The 17,699-nt window shown below is 38.3% G+C and overlaps 4 protein-coding genes across 10 annotated transcripts; all 4 read right to left on the bottom strand.

Moving 5' to 3' along the window:
• Positions 1-1,274: 1,274 nt before the first annotated feature.
• On the bottom strand, positions 1,275-1,748 carry LOC133726118 (uncharacterized). Its single transcript, XM_062153603.1, has one exon. The coding sequence runs from the start codon at positions 1,746-1,748 to the stop codon at positions 1,275-1,277; it is 474 nt and encodes a 157-aa protein (XP_062009587.1).
• A 1,429-nt stretch (positions 1,749-3,177) lies between these two features.
• Positions 3,178-4,708, bottom strand: LOC133724653 (asparagine--tRNA ligase, chloroplastic/mitochondrial-like). Of its 7 annotated transcripts, none has more exons than XR_009853874.1 (4): positions 4,146-4,668; positions 3,737-3,813; positions 3,387-3,495; positions 3,178-3,279 (listed from the first exon to the last, which is right to left on the bottom strand). XR_009853874.1 is itself a non-coding variant. In XM_062151431.1 (4 exons), the coding sequence occupies exons 1-4, from the start codon at positions 4,021-4,023 to the stop codon at positions 3,276-3,278; spliced, it is 312 nt and encodes a 103-aa protein (XP_062007415.1). In that variant the 5' UTR covers positions 4,024-4,678; the 3' UTR covers positions 3,178-3,275. The 7 variants fall into 7 exon arrangements, 2 of the variants coding, with proteins under 2 accessions (XP_062007415.1, XP_062007414.1); XM_062151431.1 differs by having other exon boundaries at positions 3,387-3,491; positions 3,898-4,678; XR_009853871.1 differs by having other exon boundaries at positions 3,178-3,495; positions 3,898-4,674.
• Positions 4,709-5,023: 315 nt separating this feature from the next.
• LOC133724652 (asparagine--tRNA ligase, chloroplastic/mitochondrial-like) lies at positions 5,024-12,689 on the bottom strand. The gene is made up of 15 exons (XM_062151429.1): positions 12,226-12,689; positions 12,069-12,137; positions 11,748-11,858; positions 11,048-11,152; positions 10,693-10,830; positions 9,717-9,797; positions 9,182-9,259; positions 9,008-9,076; positions 8,832-8,906; positions 8,611-8,694; positions 8,344-8,430; positions 7,544-7,639; positions 7,342-7,416; positions 6,419-6,545; positions 5,024-5,286 (listed from the first exon to the last, which is right to left on the bottom strand). Exons 1-15 carry the CDS (start codon positions 12,601-12,603, stop codon positions 5,171-5,173), a joined length of 1,689 nt encoding a protein of 562 aa, XP_062007413.1. The 5' UTR covers positions 12,604-12,689; the 3' UTR covers positions 5,024-5,170.
• Positions 12,690-14,453: 1,764 nt separating this feature from the next.
• On the bottom strand, positions 14,454-16,595 carry LOC133735320 (uncharacterized). The gene is made up of 3 exons (XM_062162742.1): positions 16,309-16,595; positions 15,376-15,604; positions 14,454-15,065 (listed from the first exon to the last, which is right to left on the bottom strand). The coding sequence occupies exons 1-3, from the start codon at positions 16,465-16,467 to the stop codon at positions 14,644-14,646; spliced, it is 810 nt and encodes a 269-aa protein (XP_062018726.1). The 5' UTR covers positions 16,468-16,595; the 3' UTR covers positions 14,454-14,643.
• Between the last annotated feature and the right edge of the window lie 1,104 nt (positions 16,596-17,699).

Genomic DNA, 17,699 nt, shown 5'->3' with positions numbered 1-17,699 from the left:
CATAAGCGTCATTCATAGAGTATTGGCCACTACAATAAATAACAGAGAAAATTATGACATATTTGTTTAGGCCACTACAAGAGATAACAAGAGATAACAGAGAAAATCAGGGCTAGCTTTTATATATTTGTTTAGGAATAAATATTTTCATTGATTAAAGATTATGACAAAATTTACATAAAACGATTAGATTGGGGAAAGAGGTAAATAAAGTATTGGTAGGCGAACTCTCTAACATAGCTAGGGGTTTTTTCTCTCTCTCCAAAAAACTCGGACTCGGCGCCTCAGTTTTGCAATTTTATTCTCGTCCGGCGGCGCTCGAGATCGGCGTTGGTTCACCATGCCGGTATTGGGTGGCTGCCGGGCAGGTATTTGAAAGCTATGCCCGCAGTCTCATGAGTGTGGTGCCTGTGGCTCGAGGTTTTGAGTAGAATGGGTTATGATGGAGTCCAGGTCAGCCGGATTGTGAAGGTATGGTGGTTGTCGACAGCTTCCAGGATGTAGCGGTGGGCATCCTCGGCATGGAATTTCCAGGATCTGTGGCGGCGTGGTTATGGCGGTTTGGTTGAGCGACGGGGCTTTGGTGTTCTGGGATGACTGGGGTGGCGTGGCTATGGTGAATCTGGTTGGATCGTGGTGGCGGTGTGGCTGGGGGTATCTGCAGGTTCCGTGGGGGAGGTCATGGCGGTTGTGGATCGCGCGGCGTGGTCGACGGCTGGAGGTTGGGGATGGTGTGGTGGGCTTGGGTCATACCTTTGCTGCTGGGCCTTGAGCTGGGCCCATGTTCTTGGGGCTGCTCTCTTGGGCTCTAATTTTGGGCTGGGTTGTTTTTGCCGTAGGCCCTGCCCTTTCTGTTGTTTTTAGTTTATCTATTTACAATAATTTCCTTGTATTAGGAAGTTACGCATTTCTATGCATTCTATGTACCTCTGGCGCCTCTGGAGTAGTACCAAAAGAGGATTTCGCTATCTCTACATATTTGACTGTATAATGAATAGGTCTATTTCTATGTACCACTGTGGGTACTACCACTATCTTCTTGTCTGTCTTATGACCTTAAATGACAGCGGAAATGTATGTAACGGCATATTCTGGCTTGTGATAAATATTACCATCATTGATCGATTCATTCAAAAAAATCTGCAAAAATTTATAAACACTCATTCAAATTTATACAATTTTCTTGCTGAAACAGATTCATCAAGTATTTCAAACTTCAACAGAGAGCAAAATTCATCTCCAATTACATTTTCAAAAAAAAAAAAAAAAACAGTTTACGGTTGATCTTCACCACCGCTTCGCTCCTTCTGAATCTGCTGCCTCTGCTTCTCGGCGAGCTTATCCAACGCCGACTGTACAGCATCATGCCCTCCGATCAGCAATCGGGTCACAACTTCCGGATCCGTTTCGAACCGGGCCTCCTCGAACTCCTTCCTCGCGTTCTCTCTCAACACATCTCGCCATAGCACGCCCCGAGAGTCCGTCCACATGAAGAACCGCGTCGCCCTGAGAATGTCTCGATAAAGACACAGCGCCTCCCGACGCGTGGTCGTCAGTCGCCGCCGATTCAGCAGCTCTTCCTCCTCCTCGTCCAAGTGTTTCACTTTCTTCACCACGTGTCTGTCTAGGAGTTCCTCCACAGTGTCTGGGCCGTCGTGCAACAGACGCCGGGTGTTATGAGTCGAAACGACATCGTAGCAACGGAGAAGGTTCAGAGGGGCTCTCCATTTCTGTGGGTTCGTGGTCATCTTTGTGGACGGTTTGGGGTTCGGTGATTACAGAGTTTGTTATAGAATAATGAGCACTAAACAGCTGTAGATCTACAAAAACAACAAAGAATGCACAAAATCTGATCGGAAAACGAAGCTTGAAGTAGGTGACCGGAAATTTGAGGGACTGTGAGTGGCGGACCACGGTGGAGTTTGGACGCAAATGGATAGTGTCGTTTGGTTATATGGGGGGGGGAGGGGAAGGCAAACTTGGTGAAGCGACATCGTTTTTATAGGCATTGCACTGCACTAAGTATAAATACAAGTTAACCCTTACCCTTCAGCAGTTAGGTACGATTGGCTGCATCAGTACCTCTTTATTCTTGAGTCTTTTTATTTAAACCCAACAAAGTTCTAAGTATACCCAGCATCAACCACGTGGTGTGGTGTGTTGGTCGAGCTGCCTAGTCTGGAATCCCTAGGTCTAGAGTTCGAATCTCAGCTTCATCCCATAGCCAGCAGATTTGAGGGACCTGAGTTAGTTAAAACACCCAATGGTTCGTGCGTCTGCGATGCAGTGATTAGTCTGGCTATGCTGAGATACATTGCATGGGTGTGTGTAATGGTGTATGAACTTTAGGCATTTCGACACTTTGGTGTATCAACTTTCATAACTATCAGAATGGTGTATCAAGTTTGCTCCAATATTTCATTTTGGTATACGCCGTTAAATTTTCCGTTATCTATAAAAAAAAAAAAAAAAACTGACAAAGCTAAAGGAAAGATAACGGAATTTTTTTTTTTTGGCAAAGATAACGGAAGAATTCCACTGTAAGAATTTAAACTCAGGATCCCTTACATGATAACTCCACTTTTTTTTTTTTTTGAAAAGGGATAACTCCACTTTAAAAGCTCATTAATAAGCAAAAGGGGGCTCTGTCTTTATATACTACACATCCAAATTATTCCCAAAGGTACCCAGATAATGAGGGACTTTACTAACACCACCTCCCAACACCATATTCAAAATCTACAGATGATTGCCCTTCCTTTCCACGGACAGGAGACACAAATCTAACCATCAGTACGGTAAACCAGCTTTAATACCATTATACCCATAGGTTGAACTTGAACATGTCAATTCTACTTACAAAGAAAATGACCATGTGCTTATTTACCACACCACATATCCCAAAAGTTCCTAGGCAACGTCGGAATATACAAAAATTGTAAACACCAAGAACTAAGCACTCTGGCTTACATCTTGAGGCTTCGCCTTCGGAAATGAATCTACTAAGTTCACCATGATCAGACATGGGTCTCAAAAACTAATGAGTAGTCTCTAAATTATATTACAGACCCCTTTACCTATAGTTGTGCGAGTCAAATGACTTTTGCCCCTCACGAATACATGCTTAATCTTTAAGCCACAACCACTACCCCCAAGCAGGACAGGCACAATCAACAGTGAACTGTAAACTATAGCAAATCTGTCATATAAATGTAGGGAAAAAGTCCATCTTAAGTGGTTGCATGATCCTAAGCAATGCGATGTTGTTTCAACTTTCAACTGAAAAGCAGTGAGAAAGGGCAAACAGGATTGGAGTGATGATAAACTGTTCAAGCTCCATCCAGATAGCTACCAAGCCAGACACACAGAGGAGGAAAAATACTAACCACAACAAGTTTCTTGACCACAATTCCACTTTTTGCTTTGACCCTTGGCTAGTAGCTGCAACGCCTTGCACCATATCAAAGCACCAGTTGTGATTGAGCCAGATTCTACCTATCAACACATCCACAGCTTTTAGTAAAATCAAGATGATATGCCAGGATTCCATGAAATTATCAGATATAGGTAACATATAACCGACCTCCTTCATACTCTAGCGCAAAAGAACCAATATGATACACACATGTTGTTGCAGATACCAATCATTCAAATCAAATGCAGACATAAATCCAAAATGGAACTACGAGTTTCTACTAAACAATCTGGTTCTACAAGTGAATAGTAAACACACTACCTGATCATAAGTTCATAACCTTCAGCATCTGAACCCAATACACATTGCATATTTGAGAGACAGGACCCATCATTAACCTAAAGGATGGAAATTCAACCCCAATTAGATAATTAAACCAAATGAAACAAACATTAGGAATTAATGAGTTGGGTTAGAGTGACCTCAATGAAATGATTGGTATCTGCAATAGCATGTGTGTATCGTATTGGTTCTTTTGCGCTAGAACAGCACCAAGAAAACCAAATGAAACAAACAATTTTTGAATAGTGAATTTGCATACATGGCATAATCAATTGTTACTTCTTCAACCTTACAAATCCCAAAACATAATGATCATTTAAACCCAACAAAACTCAAAAGATAATGATCGCCTTGACTTGATGAGGGCTTTCTAGATCCAGGGCAATACCTGACCACGATTCTAATGGAATGTTGACTTATTAAGGCCCTCCAAGATCAACTTGGCCTGAAATTTTGTAAGCTCAGCCCTCTCTCTCATAAGCTCAGAATGCTCCAATTCAGCAACATGCAGCTTGTTCCATTTCTTCTCCAGCTCAGCTCGCTTTGATGCAGCAATCAACTCCAGGCCCTCCTTGGTCATAAAAGTCTCGGACAAGCTAGCCCTGCTCTTTGAAATCCCAGCTATCTGATCCACACGGCTAGCTCCTTTGAAATCTCAGGGGGACGCCGGCAGCTGAGCCTTCTTGGAATCTTGACCACCTCCCCACAACTTCTTGGACAACTCAAAAGCCTTCAAGTCTTGAGGCTTAGGTCGGGTCTTCTTTGTGGGAGTCGCATGCGAAATGTTTATTAGAGTAATGCGGTGAAATGTATATTTTGTAGGTTATTAATTTTGTCGAAATATATATATGATCAATTTGCAACAACGACTTAACCATTATATTCAGTGCCATTGATCATTGTATTACCTTGTGCCTCATTTTTGTATGAATTTGCATATACCAAATCATAATGCAATGACCAATAATGGATGAAAAGAAACTGTAATATCAATATATGAAGATTACTTCAACTAAATATTTGTCTCTTTGTTCCTCTTGTAACTTTTCCTCAGTTATATCAATATTACACACCTGTTTAACACCCAGGTGACCACCCACCTAGGTAGATGGACGAAGCTCCAACAAAAGAAACAAGCAATTTGTATCAATAAATTGTATTAGTTCTTCTTAAAGTTCTCTACTCAAGTACTATATAATACAGAAGAGCATGATTAAAGGCCAATCAAGAACTATAGACAGTTACTTGAAACATCTTCTAGTTCTTACATGAGAATAGTGGCCTTCACTTTCAGACCTAAAAGAATGAATGCTAACTTGTGGATCAAATTATTCTTGTACAAAACAAGTCGACAGAACTGTAATACACTGGGGGCAGAAACTGTTTGGGAGCCAAAGAATGTAAACGACCTCATTAAAATTCTGATGATCCAGGTGTCCGAGGGAAAGGAATCACATCTCTGATATTCTCTATCCCAGTGGCAAATTGTACAAGCCTTTCGAAACCAAGACCAAAGCCCGCATGAGGAACTGGGCAAACAAGAAGAACGGAGATGAAACATCAAAAATGTAAATCACTTACAAGTTCCAACATACCATCATGTTTAGTCCTCTTCCAAACAACTTTATATTATGTTATTATATCAAAATGTCAATCTTCAATGAAACAGTCCCATATTGGAGTGCAGGATTACATTGTAATCCTCCCAACAGTTGCAAAACTCTGCATTAACTTTAAGTCAGATTTTGGTGGGTTTGGAGTTATGACTGGTAATTTAGAGCTCGGAACTGACAGAAATAAGCTTAAAGAAGCAAGTCAAGCAACGGCAGGAACTTCAATAGAGAAAAATGCAGGAAATTGATAAAAGGTTCTACATTTCATGCTCAAAAGCAAGACATAGGAAATTTAAATACATGGATGGAAGTAGGATTCGTCTTGACAGGCTACCCCTACTCAATTTAAGATTGACCACTGGCACTTCATGCCTTACATCTGCTAATATAAAGGACAACGCTCAAAACTAACCCAGGTATACTGCTACTGTAATATGGTAAAGTAATTAAATGTCAAGCAATAGTGTCTAACTGGTGAAGGTTGCCTTAGATTTTCACTTCACCAAAAAAATTAATTATAGATTTTCAAGAGAGCATATTTTCAGCAGCAAGCAAATCGATATATATATATATATATATATATATATATATATACAGCCCTTCTTGGCTGCGGATATCCGCACCTAAGCAAAAGGTGTGGATTTCCAGTTTTTCCCCACTTTCTGATCATATTTTCACATCTTAACCGTTCAGTTTTTAGATCCTAATGTATAGATCACTTCGGCAAATTTTCAGCCAATTTGATGATCGTTAAGGCATCCAAAACTGCAATTTACCATTATAAACACGAACGGTTCCGGTTCGACAGATTCGGTTCATTCGTGTAAATTGCAGTTTTGGATGCCTTAACGATCATCAAATTGGCTGAAATTTTGTAGAGATGATCTATACATTAGGATCTAAAAACTGAACGGTTAAGATGTGAAAATATGATCGGAAAGTGGGTAAAAATGGGAAATCCGTACGTTTTGCTTAGGTGCACCTGAGCAAGGTTGTGTGTATATATATATATATATATATATTAACTTCAAACAATAGAACACCTTACCTGACCCATAACGACGCAAATCAAGATACCACCAGTATGCCTCCTTATTCAGCTTTAATTCATCCAACCGATCTTCTAAATATTCAAGCCTCTCTTCTCTCTGGCTTCCACCGATAAGCTCTCCAACCTGACAAAAGCACAACCACAACATATAGTGAGAATAAAGGTATACAACAGTGTCAATAAACATGAGACTCGTCTAAAGCTCATTCACAAACTTTCCCATTATACATAGAGGACACACAACACAATGTCAACTATATCCATGGGAAAATATATAGATCATGCTGGACCTAACATGGGAACTGATATAATGCCACAACATGACATGAAATTAGCTTGAAAGTGGCATGATATACTGAACTTCTGTCCAAATATTTTCAGTGTCATGTCATGCTCATATCGATTTTCAACATGGAATCAAAAGGACATGAATTGGCAAATTGATACAACGCACAAGATTTTGAAGGAAGTGACTTAAATGAATCACAAAGTAACCCTCACCCACCTCAAAAACATACCATGTTTCTTAAGTTATGTCTTGTCAGATTCATTCTTATTTGTAATCTTAGACAAGGCTTGAACGAAAAATACAAACTGCCAAACCTAGACTTTACAGTCAACAGAATTGATTGCTAAACCACAGACAACCTTGGTGTTTTAGAACGCTCTTCCTCTGTATCCCTACTATTTTGCAATTTGATTGACCCAAAACATGCATTTTCATGCTGTGTAAAACGCAGTATAACATCATAATTTAAAAAAATAAAATAATAAATAATAAATAATAAATGTAATGTGGGACTGAAAAGTTCGAGACACATCCAACAACAGTAGTTTATCCTCTAGAATAACTTTAGGCAGCAGCAAAATTTCTACAAGAAAATATTCAGAGGACACATGAAATGATTTCTCCTTATTACCCGGGGAACCAACATATCCATAGCTGCCACAGTCTTTCCATCATCATTTTGCCGCATATAGAATGCTTTTATCTCCTGGAAATAGTAACGTGTATTAAGAGCTTCAGAACACTAGTTTCAGAACTGGAATTAAACGTCAAAATTAGTTTTCCCCTTCTATTGTAATTCCATAAAATGGGAAAAGAGAGAGGAGAGTTCTTGCCTTCGGATAGTCCCTGACAATTACTGGGCATCCACTAAATGCCTCTTCAGTTAAATAACGCTCATGCTCACTCTGCAAATCACATCCCCACTTCACCTAAAAAGAAACAATGACTACCTTGTCAATACTGAGAAAGAACAATAGTACTACCTTGTTAAATAATGACTACCAGTATACAACAATGGAAGTAATTGCTATCTTTCATAACCAAAAGACAACTGAATACTGAGTCACAAGACTCACATGTCTCAAAACTGAAAATGCTAAAAACAACTGATGGGTAACTTCTGACTCAGTGACTTAATCAACTACATTTCTTTTATATCTCAAGTATGCTTGAAGAGGAATCATACATATCATGAAACAGCAGGCCACCATCATTCACATGCAAAAAGCAGTATAATTTCAAAAGATCAGAAAGTGGCAATCAAGAAAAGGATAACTATTACTGCACACATTGACAAAACTATTGCCGGTGGTATGGTTACGAGAAATTTTAAATATTAGTCAAACTTTGACCATAATCAGAGGCTCGTGGTTATGATGAGATCATGTTGCAACATTACACAACTATTCCGCAGAAAAAGAACAAAGACTCCTTACACGTATGCCTACTAGTGAATGTTAGTTTGATGAGGATAAAGATGAGAAGATAATATATTTTTGAGCAACAGAGATTTCAAATAATCATCTTAATTAAATCACAAGAGCACCAAAGAAATTAAACAAAACAAATAAAATACAAACAACGCAGTGCATTTAATGGCAACAAATTTTTCAAAAGCTTTCAGTTTACATACTGGGAATTCAAATTTCTTCTTTGTTTTAAGAAGAAGTTCAACTGCATCAGTATACGTCAACTGCACAAAGTCTTTCTCAGCTACATCCTGTTGATTGGACCCACAAAAAGAAAGGATATATAATCAGGGCAACACAGTTCTTATTCAAATTTTGGAATGCAAGGCATATAGCTCCATCACTACATAAATAATCTATTCAAAAATATATGATAATGACTTAATTCCTAACATAAGCAACGAAGGACAATTTAGAAGAAGAGTTCATACAGTCAATCGATTGATGATTCCTTTCTCAATCCAAGTATTAAAAAAATCCATGTCTTCTTTGCAATTATCGAGGACATGTCTCACCTACATGAATGGAAGAATACATTACTCTAAAATCCAAAATAAAATGTCACTTGACCAAGTTAGCATGGTTTTGGTAAATCCGTAAGATTATTGTTTGATAATAGTGTTGATGAAAATAGTTTTGAAAGGTAACATACTACATACTGGAGATAGGCAGTTGCACAGGCCATGTCATCATTCAGATCAGCAAATGCAAGCTCAGGCTCAATCATCTTTACCAAGGCAGGAAAGGGAAAGAAGTTAAAAAAGGAAAACTTAAATGAAAGAGCCCAACAAAAGGTGTATTTAAGTAAAAAATAATACTAAAACTTACCCAGAATTCAGCAAGGTGTCTTGATGTGTTTGAATTTTCGGCCCTGAATGTGGGACCAAATGTATAAACCTGTAAAACAATGATCATTTTATCTTTATAAGATGTTACAGTGATTGTAATACCCATTCGTTACCAAATTGAGGATAGGCAAGGTGAAGAAGAAAGAAAATATACATCAGAAAGAGCAGTTGCATATGTTTCAGCATTGAGTTGGCCAGAGACAGTTAAGAATGCTGGTTTCCCAAAGAAATCCTGACATCAACAACTGAAATCAAAACTCAGAAATGGGAGTAATAACAATGGCAATATCAAGTGGACCAAACCATTTCAAAATTTTATTAAATCCAATCTTAGAAATGCGAGCAACCGATGTAAGGTAAATCTAACCCAGAACAAAAAAAAAAGGTCATCATGGTCAATTATGATTGGATATACTATCACCACACAACATCTAGGCGTGACATATAGGAATAACTATGACGATTCTCTCAAACCTAGAGACCAAACTTTTGGTAGAGAACACGGTGTTTGCTATATTGGATCATTTTAAAATAAAAGATTCATTGATATATGTCTGCCATACTTTTCTCATTCCTTTTCTATGGCAGAATGAACCAAGGGAAGAGTGATAATATTAATAAGTCACTTGGCGAGTAGTTGCACTTGCTTTGTTATAACTTAAAAAGATTTGAAGCTCCAACAAACTCACTTGTGACCAATCAACTCGGCCATCCTCCTTTTTTGGTATACCATCGATAGGAGAATCAGAGACTTCATTGGAGCTTGGAATCTGTTTATTAAACCATTAAACAAGTTAGAGTTTACATATGTATAAAGAAACATACAGCATATCTAACAAGTCTGAAATGCAGTACTAGTTGTTCTAAATGGCCTCTAATACAATCTAACATCAACAAAACAGAAAAAAATTCCATAGAACACACAAACTCTTGCGAAAATCAGAACTATAGCAGCTGTCTAGTCTTGAATAATTGAAGAGCGGGTGTAGTTTTCTAGCATAATGTGACATTAACCTTTCCCGATGCATGATCTTCAGAATGGTGACTGCCTATGTATCTTAGATATAGGTCTCCAAGGAGGCAGTAAGGGACAAGGAATCAATCAAGCAACCAGCGTTATTCAGTCCAATATACAAAATTGTCCCCTTGAAAAGCATATGTGTAGTATTCACAGATGTATCTTACATATAAAGCAAACTCCCCCTTAGAATGGTAGTAAAAAAAAAATTAAAAAAAAATAACTTCTGACCATGGCTTATTAAATTGCAGAAGAGAAGCATTTTATGAATGGTGAACAGGAAAAACAGCATATAGCCATAAAATATGGGAGAACTACCCACTATCTCCTTCGCTCGCTTTTACTAGAAAATCTTTTTTTTTTTTTTAGTTCATTTTATATTACATTTTTTTTATTTATTATTACACATTTTCTAAAGAAAAACAAAAACCCAAATCACCAGCTGCGTGCATCTCAAGAGGCTAGTATATATTTATACAAACAAAGTTTGTACAAAATGGCAAATAAAACAAAAAAAGATTGAACAAACGTAATACACTTGCAAAAGGCATGTTAGTATAAACATGCAACCTAAAATTTGATATCAGAAGTTTAGAAACAGCAACGCTTTGAAGAAAAAAATAGAATTTATAAGCTGCGGTGCTCACCAGAGTAGTTACACAGAATTGTTCACCTGCTCCTTCACAATCTGAACCAGTAATAATGGGACTTGAGACCCACACAAATCCATTTTCTTGGAAAAAGTTGTGAGTAGCGTACGCCAAAGCATTTCTCACTCTTGCAACCTTCATAGAGAAATGAAAGGTATTCAAAGAAGACATCGTAGCTCCAAAGAGAAATTACCTAAAAGATGCACATACAATTGTATGCCATGCTAAAATTTTGACATATTCAATTATGTACAAGCAAATATGCTTAATCTAGTGGACGTAAAGATCTGTTTACATGATTCTGACTTGTGGAATCATAGAAAAGGGTAGCAACCAAAAAACAGAACCATACCGCACCAAAAGTATTTGTTCTTGGCCGAAGATGAGCTTTCGTTCTCAGAAATTCTCTGCTGACCCTTTTCTTTTGGATAGGATAAGAAGGATCACTCTTTCCAATCTACAACACAAAAAAGACACAGTTCGTACAATTTATTAGTTAAAAACTAGCAGCTAGAAGCTCATGATTCACAGTGAATGAAGGTCAGTGTTCTGTATAGAAAAAGGGCTCAACGTTCCTAGGCAATGTGGGAATATACTAAAATTATAAGCACAAGAACTAAGCACTCTGGTTACATCATGAGGCTTCGCCTTCGGAAATGAATCTACTAAGTTCACCAGGATCAGACATGGGTCTCAAAAACAGAAGAGCAGTCTCTAAATCATATTATAGACCCCTTTACCTATAGTTGTGCACGTCAACGTTCTGACTTTTCCCCTAACAAATACATGCCTATTTTTAAGCCACAACCACTACCCCGAAGCAGCACATGCACAATCAACAGTTAACAGTAAACTCTAGCAAATCAGTCATATAAATGTAGACAAAAGAGTCCATCTCAAGTGGTTGCATGGTCCTAAGCAATGCTATGTTGTTTCAACTTTCAACTGGAAAACAGTGAGACAGGTCAAACAGGAGTGGAGCAATGATAAACTGTTCAAGCTCCATCCATATAGCTACCAAGCTAAACACACACAAGAAGAAAAACACTAACCATAACAATTTTCTTGACCTTCAATTCCACTTTTTGCTTTGATCCTTGGCTAGTAGCTACAACGCCTTGCACCCATACCGATGCACCAGTTGTGATTGAGCCAGATTCTACCTATCAACAACATTCACAGCTTTTAGTAAAACCAAGATGATATGCCAGAATTATCAGAGATATGTAACATACAATCGACCTCCTTCATACTCCACCGCAAAGGAACCAATACGATAAACACATGTTATTGCAGATACCGATCATTCAAATCCAATGCAAACATGAGTTCTACTAACCAATGTGGCTCTACAAGTGAACAGTAAACAATACCTGATCATAGCCTTCCGCGTCGGAACCCATTACACATTGCATATTCGAGAGGCATGACCCATCGTTAACCTAAAAAATGTAAAAATTCAACCCAGATTAAATAACTAAACCAAAACGAAATAAACATTAGGAATTACAGAGTTTGAGTTAGAGTGACCTCAATGAAGGTGACACTGCTTTGGACGCGAAGAGTCCGAACCCAGCCGGTGACCACCAGAGTCTGGCCCAGCCGGTCGAGCCCTTCATCAGGGCCGCCCTTGATGTCAGCGACCTTGAGCTTCTTCCTGAACTCGCCAACTCTGTCCCTCCACTTTTCCGAGATTTCGGGCTTGGTCCTCTCGGCGGCGCCGCCGGAGTGGAGAGCTGCGGCGACGACGGCGCAGAAGGAGCGGCGTGGAGGGGCGGAGGGCGGGAAGGGCCGGGGAAGAAATGGCGGGAAAATAGGAGGTTTGGAGTGGGGGAGAATTGGTCTGATGGGGTAGAAGGAGAGGAAGCGGAGGCGGAGAGAAGAAGAGGGTGGCGCAAAGGCGGCCATTGGTAGTTCAGTACTGGCGGGTTGTGTGGCGGATGGAGAGAATATGAGCTACTGGGGATGTGGTGGACGATGGGGGTTAAGGAAAACTGCGGGGTTTTATTTTAGTTTATATATATATATATATATATATACAGATCCTATCCAGAGCGGAGCTCCGCTTTGAAAATTAACGTGTGAAGTTCGAGTTTTCGGTCACTTTTCGGTCGCATATCCACATCTCGACCGTTCAGTTTTTAGATACTAATGTATAGATCGTCTCTGCAAATTTTCAGCCAAAATGATGATCATTAAGGCATTGATAAGTGCCTTAAAGCTAGTACGGTTCAGGTTGACAGATTCAGTCCGTCCATTGGTTTAAACGAGTTAGATGCCTCAATGATCATCAATTTGGCTGAAAATTTGCAGAGATGATCTATACAGTAGTACCTAAAAACTGAACGGTCGAGATGTGGATATGCGACCGAAAAGTGACCGAAAACTCGAACTTCACACGTTAATTTCAAAGCGGAGCTCCGCTCTGGATTGGATCTGTATATATATATATATATATATATATATATATATATATATTTAACGAAACAGTGACAAAATGTGATACCACTCTAAACCGAGTCGAAATCTAATTTGAATAGAGCTCTCTCCAGTAGGTGTTTTTTACAAGCGGATAATCGAATGCTGGACCTCTTTGAGTATGTATCCAGCTCACATTCGCCTAACTTGCACGTCTAGTCAGGTTTCCGCTAGACCAAACCCCTTGGATTTTTAATTTTTCTTTTTCTTTGGATAGAGTTTTATTTAATTTTTATTGAAGGGTGAAAATGAATTTTTTTTTCCTCTCATTTTTAATCAAAAGAAAAATAAGTTACAAATTATTACCGGACAACCTAAACCGAAATGATAAAAGATTATTAAAAAAAAAAAAAGTAGAGAACGGTAGACTCTTGGACCAAATTTGAAGTTCCTGCCCATTATGTCTTAGAAACAATAACTTTATTTGTGAAAATTGGCTTCTCGTGAGAAGTGTTGCTTACCATCTTAGAATCACCCTCAACTTGGACAAACTTCAGATTTTATTGCAATGCATAGAGAAGACCATCTTTTAAGGCACGACCCTCAACAACAGATGGGTATCAGCTACAAAGGGGAACCAAACTGTTATCCACCAACAAAAAAAAAAAAAAAAGTCACCAACAATGCTGCGACGTCGTGGCTCTTTCCGTCGTACTCTGATCAGGTAGGTCATGATGTGCAATTTTGCTCCTTAATATATTTAAAAAATAAATATAAAAAAAGATTGAAAGTAAGATACAATCTTGCATCTTCCATCGACAGCTCCAAAATTCATTCCAGTGGTTTGGCAACCTCCGCCTCCAAGTTGGTTCTTTCACGACCCTTCTAAAACGGGTTCTTTTAATAAGGTATTGCTAGAGAGTAGAGACCATGATGGTATTCTCATGGGTGCTTTGCTTCCAATGCTAATATACCTATTGCTATTAACGCTGAAATACTAGAACTTACTGAGGCTCTCCGGGTGGCGGGCCTGTACATGTTCATCGATTGACACATGCAGGTTTTGGCTTAAATCGGATTCGGTGTTGGTGGCATATACAAGTGATTTTCAGTCCTCTTCCTTAATCCCTTGGAGGTATAAAGTTCAATGGTGAAAGTATTCATTTTGCTAATAGTATTAACTTCAAAGTAATTCTTATATTTATCGATCGGGGGTTACACGATTGCTGATTCCTTAGTTAAATATGGTGTTTCAATTGAGGTGTTGTTTGGTTGAGGTCGCTGCCACGTTTCATTGCTTCTTTATAGGGTCGTGATTTAGCTTTGGTTGCTCATGATAATGGAGGTGCAAACAATTCACGCAAATTTTTTCATTATCAAGTTCGCTATGATATATACATTTGGAGTAAATTATGGAAGATATTTGATTTATGAAGTACATTCACATATAGATATTATTGATTACATCAACCTCAACCATGATGGAGAGTTAAAACTAAAGAAAACACTTACCATGTGTAGAAACAAAATTTACGTGACTACTACAGTTGGAGCTGCAAAGTATCTATAAGATGATGCATGCGCTCTCTCTGATGAAAGTGATGACTGCACGTTATATCTATTTGATGTTGATACCGATTCAACAGAAGCCAACCTCTCAATGGAAGCCGACCATTTCATTAGCATGAAGCTTCTCTTTCGCCACGGACCCATATGCAGTCTGCTTTCCTTCATTGATCGCTTGGCTGCATCGCATACAATTCGAACAATGGCCTTGAGGTAGTCAGCTTTTCCTACGTAAGTTTGTGGTAACATCCTTACGAGATTTCGGTACTCATTGCATGCTTTTGCAATCTCGAATTGATCACGAAATTCCAGGTCAACTACATAGAAAAGTTGCTTTGTTCGGCTTGTGGACGTGTTTCCAGTGACTTCGATGTACTCATGAGTCCCTGATAAATAAGGATGTGCCAAATGAGGGAAAGAAGAAATAACGCTACTACTATTCAATAGAGGTTTCCCCCTTACTGATCTATACCATAAGAGGTTTCCTTTACATACATCAATTTTGCTCGAATCGAATTATCAGTAAACCAACTTTATATAGTGGTAGGTCACTCAAAGCTAACCTTATACTTCGATCTCTACCATTTCATGGAGTTGATTTATCACTACTTGGACCTAGATGAGCTAATGCACAGTAGAATTTTCTGTATCTATTAATGAGTAGTGTAGATAAGGTTTTAGTAAATTGATTATTACCTCCTGGAATTTTTTTGGTTTCGGACCATTTTGATATGCATAGAGAGGCTTTAAATCCTTTATCGCAAAGCGAGTTGACGATTCCATGTCGCAAGCAGTTGTTGCATGCATCAACATTAGGTTTGTGGCATCGACACAAATCTCTTTGCTCTGATCTCGCTTTCTCTGTGATTTCACGAACCTCTTGCCGCAACTTTGATCCAGTTAATCTGCTTCGTTCTAAAATCTCCTGTTACAGAATGAGCAATATCCAGACTCGCGTAAGGGAAAGAGTACTATTGGAATTGTTATAGAGAGAGGTTATAAATGGCATAATTAAGCATGCATGTACGTTAACTACATGCTTTTCTTTCTTGTTTTAACTAAATTCTTTTGGCAAATTTGTCTTAACTAATTAGAACCGTAAATGTGAATCGAAAGGAAAAAAGGGGAAAAATAAATATATAAAAACTAAAAGCCAAAACTAGGGTTCCTTCATGGTCCTGCACTTCACTACAACCACACACATGCATGTCCTAAATGTAAGCATTGGACCATTTAAAAATATTCTTTTTAAGTTTTGGACACACAAATGATTGTGAACCTTACATTTGTTTGACATACCCGAAAATCGGAAGAAAGTCTACATCAGCAAGAACAGACTAGTAATTACTAACCAATTTGACCAAAAAAGAAAGAAATTAGATTAACAAACTAGTACGTAATTACTAATTATTTCAGCTGAAATACAGACATTCATTGTTAATTTCTAATTTCTTTTTGTTTTTGATTGGAATGTTAATTTCTAATTTCTGTTTTGTTAATGGCATCATGAATCAAAGTTTATAATAAATAGAGAAAATTACAATAAAACTAAAAGGGGAAAGGTTAATTAGCTATGTGCATGAATTCATGAAAGACGATACATATAGCAGTAGTTCGGCTAGCTTGTACCTGAAGCAAAGCTTGTTGTGATTCCCAGTACAAGATCCTCTGTCGTTTGGCATCAGAATCGCCAGCGTCATCATCGAATTCATAATCGGAGGAATTATGATCATATTCATCGGAATTTTCATAGTAAAACACAGAAACTCTCTCTTCAAGGCTGTCCATGATGATGATGATGATATTGTCCCTCCAAGAGCCTTCCCTAGATGTGTTGCTGAGAAGGGAAGAGTAAGAAAGGGGGTGAAGGCTCTTGAAGAAAAATGATAGATGAGCTAGATGATGGATGCATGGGAATGTATACATACATGTATATATGGTATGCCACGTGGAGATATTATTGTTGCAGAAATTCCAAAATTTCTGTTGGTTTGTAACTAAAAGATGGTAGCCACTAGAAATAATAAAGATATTTAATAGAAGTCTTATTTTTTTCAGAAGAAAAAGAAATATTTGTTGGAAGTGAGTTACAATCATCGAGGAAAGCATGACCAAAATAGGGTCTAGATATTCAACAGCAAACTAATAGCGATCAGAGCTAGTCCTGCTGACTTTTTAAAAGCCTAAAGCATACAATTATGAAAAGGTGGTTTCACATGAAACTAACAACTATCATTTAGACTGTTGTTTAGTAGAAAAGAATACTTCAATTCAGGGTTAATTTGATAATGTTATTCATCCCACAATAAGGGTATATATACAAGTACAAAGGAGTAGTCTAACTCTAATAGGAAACAATCTTTCCATAATTACAGGATATCCTAATTAAATAAAATACTAATTACATACAGATTTACAGCGATTCTACACTCCCCCTCAAGTTGGTGCATAGATATATAGCATGCCCAACTTGTCAATTGAGCTGTCAAATACCTTCCTGGACACTCCTTTAGTAAGAACATCAGCTAATTGCTCCTCTAAGTTTACAAATGGAAAGCGAATAACCTTTCTGTCAAGATTTTCTTTCATAAAATGACGGTCAACCTCCACATGCTTTGTTCTATCATGCTGAACTGGATTATGTGCATGCAATCTCAATGGCAGCTGTATTATCACAATGCAAATCCATAGGCTTTTTAAGCTTGTAACCCAAGTTTTTCAAGACATTACGAATCCACAACATTTCACAGACTCCGTGTGCCATACCTCGGAACTCAGCTTCTGCACTTGATCTGGCAACAACTTTCTGCTTTTTGCTACGCCAAGTGACAAGGTTCCCTCCAACAAAAGTGAAGTACCCAGATGTAGAACGTCTGTCAGTTTTATCACCAGCCCAATCTGCATCTGTGTACCCAACAACTTCCAATTCATCTTTTTTCTGAAACAGTAACCCTTTACCTGGCGCCATCTTCAAGTACTTCAAAATACGAAAGACTGCATCCATATGCTCTTCACTAGGA

This window comes from Rosa rugosa, chromosome 1, assembly GCF_958449725.1.
Source record: "Rosa rugosa chromosome 1, drRosRugo1.1, whole genome shotgun sequence".
NCBI classification, from domain to species: Eukaryota; Viridiplantae; Streptophyta; class Magnoliopsida; order Rosales; family Rosaceae; genus Rosa; species Rosa rugosa.
The sequence above is the reverse complement of the archived record's forward strand: the minus strand, read 5'-3'. Positions and strand labels throughout refer to the sequence as shown.

Excerpts from the sequence above, each read along its gene's own strand:
- LOC133726118 (XM_062153603.1), bottom strand. The coding sequence starts at position 1,748 with ATGACCACGAACCCACAGAAATGGAGAGCCCCTCTGAACCTTCTCCGT.
- LOC133724653 (XM_062151430.1), bottom strand. The coding sequence starts at position 4,023 with ATGCCATGTATGCAAATTCACTATTCAAAAATTGTTTGTTTCATTTGG. Across the intron at positions 3,814-3,897 it reads ATACCAATCATTTCATTGAG|GTTAATGATGGGTCCTGTCT; the intron begins GTCACTCTAACC and ends TCCATCCTTTAG. Across the intron at positions 3,492-3,736 it reads GGTTATGAACTTATGATCAG|AATCTGGCTCAATCACAACT; the intron begins GTAGTGTGTTTA and ends GTTGATAGGTAG.
- LOC133724652 (XM_062151429.1), bottom strand. The coding sequence starts at position 12,603 with ATGGCCGCCTTTGCGCCACCCTCTTCTTCTCTCCGCCTCCGCTTCCTC. Across the intron at positions 7,640-8,343 it reads AGAAGAAATTTGAATTCCCA|GTGAAGTGGGGATGTGATTT; the intron begins GTATGTAAACTG and ends GTTTCTTTTTAG. Across the intron at positions 7,417-7,543 it reads TTGTCAGGGACTATCCGAAG|GAGATAAAAGCATTCTATAT; the intron begins GCAAGAACTCTC and ends TACTATTTCCAG.
- LOC133735320 (XM_062162742.1), bottom strand. The coding sequence starts at position 16,467 with ATGGACAGCCTTGAAGAGAGAGTTTCTGTGTTTTACTATGAAAATTCC. Across the intron at positions 15,605-16,308 it reads CACAACAAGCTTTGCTTCAG|GAGATTTTAGAACGAAGCAG; the intron begins GTACAAGCTAGC and ends ATTCTGTAACAG. Across the intron at positions 15,066-15,375 it reads AACCAAAAAAATTCCAGGAG|GGACTCATGAGTACATCGAA; the intron begins GTAATAATCAAT and ends CTTATTTATCAG.